Source organism: Lutra lutra, chromosome 7, assembly GCF_902655055.1.
Source record: "Lutra lutra chromosome 7, mLutLut1.2, whole genome shotgun sequence".
In the NCBI taxonomy this organism is placed as follows: domain Eukaryota; kingdom Metazoa; phylum Chordata; class Mammalia; order Carnivora; family Mustelidae; genus Lutra; species Lutra lutra.
Window position 1 is genome coordinate 40,188,101 of NC_062284.1, and position 9,673 is coordinate 40,197,773.

Consider the following 9,673-nt stretch of genomic DNA (forward strand, 5'->3'; position numbering starts at 1 on the left):
ATACAAGAAATTTGTCCAAATAAGACAGACTAGGAGCTTGGGGGAAAAAAAACAACATATAGAAATTTAGAATGGAAATACTGCCTAACAGGGTTTAGATCACAGACCTTGCCCTGAAGAGAATCAGGAAAGGCAGGATAGAACATGTATGGGAGGGCAGACTGAGGGAAATTACAGGGAGGTTTGCTGCAATCAGACCTATCAACCAGAGCCTGAAGCACCGCACCCAGATTCATTTATGTGAGCCTGTAAATTCCTTTTATTATTTTAGCCAGTTTGGGTTGGATTTTTGTATTTATTTGTGAGTAACTAGAATATTTCTAATCAGTATATTGGCCCAGAAGAGATTGGCTAGGTTCTGTGAGCCAAAAAGGAGCGGGGTATCCCTGGTTTTGGTTACTCTTGAAATAGGGCTGGAATAGTGGTGCTCTAGAATCCTAAGCGTTCTGAGGAGATGGCTCAGGTATTAGGTGCAGAAGCGGGGAAGGGGAAAGGACAGGCCTCTGGGCCCTTCACTCTTCCTTTTTTTGTTTTTGTTTTTTTTTTAAGTTTTTATTTATTTGTGAGAGAGAGAGCAGGCATGAGCACGGGGTGGGTCAGAGGACAAGCTAAATCCCTGCTGAGCAGGGAACTCAATATGGGGCTCAGTCCCAGAACCCTGGGATCATGACCTGAGCTAAAGACAGATGCTTAACTGACTGAGCTACCTAGGCACCCCTCCACTGTTCTAATTTTTATATTTTACGTAAAAATAAAATATTTTTTTAAGATTTTATTAAGTAATCTCTATACTCAACATGGGGCTCAGACTCAACCCTGAGATCAAGAATTGCTTGTTCCAACCAACAGGGCCATTTAAACGTCATGGTAGGGGCGCCTGGTGGCTCACTTGGAAGAGCATATGACTCTTGATCTCAGGTCATGAGTTCAAGCCCTGTGTTTTGTGTAGAGATTACTTAAATAAATAAAACTTAAAAATCTACAAAAAAATACCATCATGGTAAGTATGAGTCACCTGAGGAATTTAGGCTTTCAGAGAAATCCCAGTGAAGATCACTATCCAAAATTATGTGGTGGGCGGATTTAGTAAGAATGTGATGCTCACATTCTTATTTACAGAGATTTGAATTTACTGAACAATTATTTACTTATTTATACACAGTCTCTATTTTTCACACGGTGATATTTGATCATTTGATGTTGTATGCATTTTTGTTTGTTTCAAGATGACTCAAGGAGAACTTCATCTAGTGCTGTAACAGAAACTGGCCCTCCTGCAATGCCAAGATTACCTTCTTGCTGTCCGCAGCACTCGCCATGTGGAGGGTCATCACAGAATCACCATGCATTAGGACATCCACACACAAGTTGCTTTCAGCAGCATGGCCATCATTTTCAACATCATCACCACCACCATCATACTCCCCACCCACCTGTCCCAGTTTCTCCCTCCTTTAGTGATCCTACCTGCCCTGTGGAAAGACCTCCACAAGTACAAGCACCTTGTGGAGCCAACAGCAATTCTGGTACCAGCTATCACGACCAGGTATGTGGAATTTTATGAGGTTGTCTTTTTTCTTTTTCTTAATATTCAAAAACTGTGCTTGTTTCAGGAGGAAAAAGAAAAACAACCCAATGTTGAATTTTTTATAGTAAATAAATTGTTCTTGTTGCCCTTGCAAAAGTGGCCCAATTTAGTGGTCTTTCTTTCTTTCTTTTTTTTTTTTTAATTCTCTAGGATTTTCTGATGGTCTAAGTTATTACAACTAACTGAGAAGGCCTGGAATGTAGAAAATTAAAAGTGATAGTGTTTTTTATTCTGAAATGGTTTTTGGTGTTTTTAGTTAAATACAGGTGAATCTTATCTTTGAAATCTTACTTCATGGTGTTGAAATTGCAGTGCCAACCTGATTCATGGGAAATTGGGAAATTTTCCTAGTTTTTTACCCTCTTCCTTTTACTCGGGAGCTGCCTATATCTCCACTCATCTAGAAATAAACTGGCTGTTCGGATGCAAACCAGTGATGTAGTTTCTCAGAAGCTGATGAGGTTTTTAGTTCATTGGGAATTGAAGTATCAGTAACAAAATTATAATTAAGTAATTTAGTTGATATTATTGATGGGTGCTTGAAATGTCAAATAGATTAGTATTGGTGATCATGTGAAGTAAATGAAGGTCATGTATTACATGCTATTTTAACTTTTGCTATGTCATCTCTAAAATTGTGATATAACCCAGGTAAGTACATACTTTGAAAAATAAAATGTAATTTTAAGGTCAAACTGTAACTGATACACCAGAAAGTAGTCAGAAAGAAAATTCAGAGCAACTGTTTTTCTGTATCCCCTGATCTTTAAAAGTACTTCCTTCATCTTCTTAAATTTTGATGGTTATCTCTCCTGGATCTGACTAAAAATAATTAAGAAAGAGGGATGTTCCTTTAAAAAAAACAGAAGACAGGCTGCTGTTTTCAAGAGTCAATTTGAAAGGGTTTAGTAAGAAATATGATTAAATAGATTTTAGACTATGTTTTGGTTCTCTTAACGGTTCTAAGTATTAACATCTGCTGATCGTCTAAACCTGTTCTGCCTCTTAGGAATGAGGAAGCATCAAGAAAAAACTTTTTAGTGGACTGAATGAAAGGCCCTGCTTCAAAGCAAAATTTTCTTTGACTAGAAATATGAGCTGAAAGAGGGAGGGTTTTGAAGTATCGTAGGAAAATGGTGAAGAAGTGAATCTGCTGACTTTTCCTACATTCATTCAAGAGCTACCAAAATGTGGGCTTTTTGTTTACAGAATATTCTTGTTGAATTAATAAAGTAATACAGTTGGTTTGAGAGATCATGTGTGTATGCAACATTTTCTTTTAACCTAAGTGAGTTAATTATAGGTAGAATCTCTTACCTTTTTTTTTAAAGATTTTATTCATTTATTTGAGAGAGAGAGAGAGCACGAGAAGCGGGGAGGGTCAGAGGGAGGAGCAGATTCCCCACGGAGCAGGGAGCCTGATGGCAGGACTTGATTCCGGGACTCCAGGATCATGACCTGAGCTGAAGGCAGTAGCCCAACCAACTGAGCCACCCAGGCTCCCTCTCTTACCGTTTGTTCACATAAAATAAATGTAACCTATTCACTTATCTCTAAGTAGATGTATTTGGACTGTACACAAAACTTGAGGAAAATCAACAAGATCAGTCAGTGGTGATAATGGGTTTGAAAGAGAGCAGAGAGTAAAGTTTTAACAATATAAACAGTTTGAGACTCATACAGACATTGGAGGACTCTGAAATCATCCACATGCTCATGAGATAATGTCATATAGTCTCCATTTGAGACCTGTGTGGGCATAGCAGGAAATTGAGGAGTGGGAGAAGCAAACTGATCTGAGGATTTGTGATTGTGTTGATGTGTTACGATTAGTGTCAGGTTGTAGGTAGGCAGAAAAGGGTTGGGGAGGATTAGGCCTGATAACAGAGAAAGCACAGTAGTCACTTGATGCTCTGTAGCCCTTACTGCTCCTTTGGATGTAACTTTCTCTTTTGAGAAAATAGTTTAGTTAGCCTTATGCATTACTTATGATCTTTGTAAAGTAATATCTGTCATTTCTTTTTTTTTTTTTTTAAAGATTTTTATTTATTTGACAGAGAGAGATCACAAGTAGGCAGAGAGGCAGGCAGAGAGAGAGAGGAAAGGAAGCAGGCTCCCTGCTGAGCAGAGAGCCTGACGTGGGACTTGATCCCAGGACCCTGAGATCATGACCTGAGCTGAAGGCAGAGGCTTAACCCACTGAGCCACCCAGGCGCCCAATACTTGTCATTTCTTATACCGATCTTGCTTACCCTCTCTTTTCCTTTTAGCGGATGAATTGAGTGAACTGTTGGAATTGTGAAGGCGCTTCTCTTTCTTAGATTTTCTTTTTATTCTATATTTTAACTTTAGCCTCAGTTTCTTCTAGGAGGACACACACCCTACTTTACTCACCCTCTAGGAGTGTTCTTAATCACTGACTGGAGAACAAGATAGGAAATTTGCTCATCTTCATAGTATGTTGATAATCCAGTCCATTTGCCAAGTCTTAGCCTAAATAGGAAAATAAGAAGGGGATACAAATTCACAGTCTTAGAATATTGTTCTTAAACCTTATTACCCAAATTGAGGGACATACATTGTATTTGTAGACTCTGAGAGGCCAGACACTTGCTTAATTGATTATAGATAGGTGATCTAGAAAAAGAAAGGAGTTCTTCTTTTTCACCTTCCCACAGCTTCTCCTGCGCCATCATCCCCCTTCCCTTTTAGCATTCAGAGTTCCTTTTGTTTCTGTTACCCTCAAGCTTGGAGTCCAGTGGAGGTACAGAGACCACAGTGGTTTCTCTAAAGACTGCTTGGTGACCTGGGCCTCTAATAATGCATTTCCCTAGCTTTTTTCATCTTCAGCTTCTAGTATTGAACAATTCTTGTATATAAATTCATATGTAACATCAAATTATTATTTTATTTTTTAATTATTATTTAATCACATTTAAAAAATTATAGCTATACTGAACATTAAGCAAAGACTTGTATTTTAAATCACTTAGGAATACAAAGCAGCAGTGCTGTTTTGTAACCTGCCTTGGAGTAGATTGTGATGAAGTGAAATGTTTTACTTAGGACTTTTCAAAATGCATTTGGGGAATAAACTTAATTACTGACGAGTAGACATGGAATCTAGACTCTTTGGTTTATTTTCCAACTTAGTAAATGGACCTTCCCTAAAATCGTATTTCTAATTTTTTTGGTAAATGAAAAGGTTCTGAGGGAAAGCTAGCTCATGTTTCATCTTGAATAATCACATACCCTTTGTTATCTTGGGTAATGTCTGTATTATTAGAGTTTCAGTTGAATGCTTGCTATATACAATGTAGAAACAGGACAGATAGGTTTTTACCAAGAATCCTTAATCTTTTCAGTGGTGTGATTATATGTTTTCCAAACTAGTCCTAAATTAATAATCAAAATTTGGGGGTAAAGAAGAATATGGAACTATGATTTTAAAGTTTCTTTCTCTAAGATCTAGATAATGAGAGAGAAATAGACCTTGAAATAATATATACATTAACTTTTATTCATCTTGTAGCATGATCTTATGCTTGACTTTTCAAAACTGATTATAGATTTTAAATATATAATCACTACAATTCTTTACATTCCAAGACACACACAATATTTTTTTTGGTGCTGAATAGGTCTTCATACTAAAAGTTTTACCATTTTGAAATTTTAATTTAGAGATTCTATTTTTCTAGATTGCACTTGGAGTACTTTTATACTATAACATGGAACGGTGTTTTGACCAAACTTTAGAAAGATTTATAGTTCCTCTTTATACAGCAGGCATTGCCAGTAGACCTGAGCAACAATGGTATCAGAAGTCATGGAAATGGTGGTTTTCACGGAGCATCTGCATTTGACCCCTGCTGCCCTGTTTCTTCTTCCCGAGCTGCAATCTTTGGCCATCAGGCTGCTGCTGCTGCCCCGAGTCAGCCATTATCAATAGATGGTTATGGATCAAGCATGGTGGCGCAGCCACAGCCCCAGCCCCCTCCACAAGCCTCACTGTCATCATGTCGACATTATATGCCACCTCCTTGTAAGTATAAATTTAATAGGCAGAGAACTTAGAGGCATATAAATGAAGCATTGTACATTCCTCCATGAAATAACCTTTCAATAATCCTAATTCATAAATTTTTAGTATTTCCTTGGCCTGAGAGTGGGGTATATTTTTTCCATTTTGTCCTCTCTTCACCCCACATTCCCAAAACAGTCTTCTAAGGTAAAAAAGACAGATGTTGTTTAAAAAGGTCAGGTAAATAAAAAGTATTATATTTTGTCTCTTTTACATTTTAACATTTATATTTTAATACGTGAAATGACTACATTGAATGGCACCTTAGATTCCTATAAAAGGAAACCTTAAGGGATTGAGATTTATCCTTTAGGAGTAACAGACAATTTGAAAGTTTAGTAGTTGTTCTTAGGCACAAGAAAGTAAATTTTGACCAAGAATTCTGAAGGTCAGCTGAGGCATATGAGAAAAAGTCATGAGGCATATGCAGACAGCTTGGCCAAATGCAAAAAGATTTCTCTATTCGTTTGGTGCAGGCAGTTAAATAAAGTCAGACATGGTTTTTCTGAAGACATTGAAATCTGTGAAATCTATGAGTATTATGAGTGAAAAGTGCTCTTAGGCTATGTAACACATGTTTACTACTTTGTTACATTATAAGCTAATAATCATATGGAAACTTAATTAATACTTTGATGAAAAAAAAACACTGAAAATTCATACCAGGAGTACACTAGGAGGTTGGCAAGGACATTTGCTTTTGTTCTGATTACATGCAAGGGATAATTTTCAGTTATATATCTCATTAGATTTCTTCTTTTATTCCTAGAATTTAAAAAATCTAGGTCTTGCAGATATGCTGGAGTCAGCCCAGAATGTATACAGTGAAACCTGGAGATAATATCATTTACCTTTTCAGTAATACAACTTAAGATATAAAGCATAGGTTAGAAAACAGATTTTTGGAACAGTTTTTGCAAAGCATTGACCAGTAGGCAAATTCTGCTGTACAGGCTGTTTTGTGATACCTGTTGATATTTATCTTTAGTTGATTGTCTTTTATTAGGAACTTAAAATGTGTGGTTTTTGCCCTCCCCAATAATACAGTGAAGCAATTTATAAGTGAGTGCATTTCTTTTTAAATGCCCTAATAAAGAAGTGTTTTAGATTTAAACTCATTTTACTTTTATTATTAACTTGTGTACATTGTAAGAAGTTCAGACTGCTGAATGACATTAAATGAGAAATTAAAAGCCCTTCCCTCACATCCCACTAGTCTTAATACCTTGAAGGTAGCAACTGTAGTTTTTAAAACCTTCCAGAAGTTTTCTTTGTACCCATAAAAGTATATCTTTCTCTCTTTTAAAACAATGGGATTATAACAAGCATATTATTTGCCTCTGAGTTTTTTTCTTTTTAAAAAAAATTTTAACAGTACATCTTAGATTTTTTTCCCATATTAGCTATAAAAATCTAGGTTGCTGTTCTCAATACCCTCATAATATTCTATTGTATATTAAACCAGTTCTCTGTTGATGGTTACATTGTAGTTTTTTAGTCTACTCTTTGGTAACTTGTTAGGAGTGAGATTGCTAGGTCAAAGTGACATGTTGAACTTTAAGGAAGCAATATCAAGAATTTTTTTTTTAACTGGCAAGAACACATAAAATAGAGAAGGAAGGGAGATGGCCTGTGGGAATGGAGAATGTCACCTTTCTACAGTGGTAATCAGCCTGTTTTGTTTAGAATATACAGTGACCTATAACAATGGCTGAACTTTTCACCACACACACACAAAGTGGTAACTGTGTGAGGTGATGGATGTGTTAATGAACTGATTGTGGTAATCATTTCACAAAGTATATGTATGTCAAATCATCATCTTGTACACTTCAAATATATATAATTGTATTTGTTAATTATACCTCAATAAAGCTGAAAAAATGATTGCTGAAAAGTTAAAAAATAAATTGATTCGTTCTGAAACTAAACTTTAAAATCTTGTAATATCTGTCAGTATTATTTCTTATATAATGATTATAGAAATAGAAAACTTTGAACTGAAACTGGAAAAAATACTCTGAATTTGAGGAAAGACAGTTAACAATGTAGTAGCTTCTTTTTTTATGACCAAGTACTGGGTTTTCTTGGAGTAAAGTCTGGATTTGAAAACATGACATTCAGAAAAATCACTTAAAATTGTTTCTCAGAGTTTATATTGAACTTAATGAAAGCTTCCTTTAAATACATGCTAGCAAGGTGGCCTTTGAAAATATGGCTGAATGAGTTCCTCATTACCTAACTTTCACCCCAGCTGAATCAGAAGTGATTAAAATGGAAGGAAGCTCTTCTTTCATGAAACTAGAGAATGGCCATACCTTCATATCTCATTCCAAGAAGGTCTTCCAAATACAATGAAATTGGGACTGAACATCCAAAGAGACAAACATATTTTTAAACCTTAAACAGATGCATGTCTCTTAGAGTAAGAGAGACGTGTATTCCTCAGAGGGACTTTTCAGCAGCCACTTCGAAACATAAAGAATGAAATAGGGGAAACCATCTTTACTAAGGCTGGTTTCCATTACAGATTCTTGGCAAATATGCCCCTTCATCTTCTTAATGTAGCACAGGAAAAAAGGCATGGGGCAGGGAGCGAGAAGAGCAGCATTATAGGAGTATCTTTGCAGTGCTGCCCAGAGGAACTAAAAAGTTCTGTCTTCTCTGTAGTGCTCTATGACCAGTAATCATAAAGGAAAGCAAGATTTATGTATTTATAAAGGTGTAACGTCTACATTTGACTTCACAAAAGCAGGAAACTTGCATATTGTAAAATAAAATTAACAAAAGACAATTCGGAAAAATGTTTATACCTTATTATGACAAACCTTCCATGTATACAAAGAATACTTATGAACCAATGAGACAAAGGTGAACAATAGCCTAAGAATATGAATAGGTATTCTGGGAAGAAATATAAGTGGTTAATAAATACAAGATATTTCTCAGATTGGCATTTAATGAATTTAGTTAGAGTGTAGAGGTAATCAGGCACTCTTGTATACTGTTTACGGAAGCATTAATTATGGTAACCTTTTGGGCCAGGTACTTTGTCAAGCTGGTATCTGAATTTAAATGATTTTCTCAGACTAAGAATTCCTTACAGGAATTTATGCCGCAGAAGCCGTCCATGAGTAATGCATGTTTGCACGCACTCATGTGCATATATGTATGACAGAGCATAAGAGGTATCATACACACAGGTGTTTAGTGCAGCGTTTGGGTTATTTCCCATTTTTGTCAGTGGTGATTTCTCTATTAAATTTTGATGCCTTCCTATATAATAGAGTGCTGTGAAGCTGTGAATGAAGTAAAACTATATGTACTGACCTGAGAGGATACCTAAGATCATTCAAAGAAGAAAGCAGGTTGCAAAGCAGAATTGAGCAGACTCAAGCCTTAATTAAAGTATTGATAAAAGTCAAATGTGTACTATGTAAATGTTTATAAAAGACAATATATGCTCAACTGTGTGGTGCCTGTATTTTTTTTTTTTTTAACAGATGCTTCTTTGACAAGACCACTTCATCATCAAGCCTCTGCCTGTCCCCATTCTCATGGAAACCCTCCTCCTCCGACTCAGCCTCCACCTCAAGTGGATTATGTTATTCCTCATCCTGTACATGCTTTCCATTCTCAGATATCTTCTCATGCAACTTCTCACCCCGTGGCACCCCCACCCCCAACTCATTTAGCCAGTACGGCCGCACCAATCCCTCAGCATCTTCCTCCCACACACCAGCCAATTTCACACCATATTCCAGCCACGGCACCTCCAGCGCAGAGGCTGCATCCTCATGAAGTGATGCAGAGGATGGAAGTTCAAAGGAGGAGGATGATGCAGCATCCAACGTAGGTTTCTTGTTTTTTTTAAAAGATCACTCTGTGTTCCTTTTCCTTCTATTTCTGTTGGTTTTTAAAATTAAAAATCTTTAGAAGTGATGTAACTGTACTAAATCCTAGGGAATTCTTTACTAACTAGAATCTTCCTTTGTCTTGTC

General features: G+C 36.5%; 1 protein-coding gene across 9 annotated transcripts in view; it reads left to right on the plus strand.

Annotated features, from left to right (window-relative positions):
- RNF111 (ring finger protein 111) overlaps positions 1-9,673 on the plus strand; it is a 128,513-nt gene that overhangs the window by 107,004 nt on the left and 11,836 nt on the right. For 6 of the 9 annotated variants that reach the window (XM_047736155.1, XM_047736157.1, XM_047736158.1 and 3 more), the window contains exons 6-8: positions 1,227-1,546; positions 5,375-5,633; positions 9,176-9,524. In XM_047736155.1, the coding sequence (XP_047592111.1) occupies positions 1,227-1,546; positions 5,375-5,633; positions 9,176-9,524 (928 nt within the window). The remainder of the gene's footprint in view (positions 1-1,226; positions 1,547-5,374; positions 5,634-9,175; positions 9,525-9,673) is intronic. The other 3 variants (XM_047736156.1, XM_047736159.1, XM_047736161.1) reach the window with 1 other exon arrangement.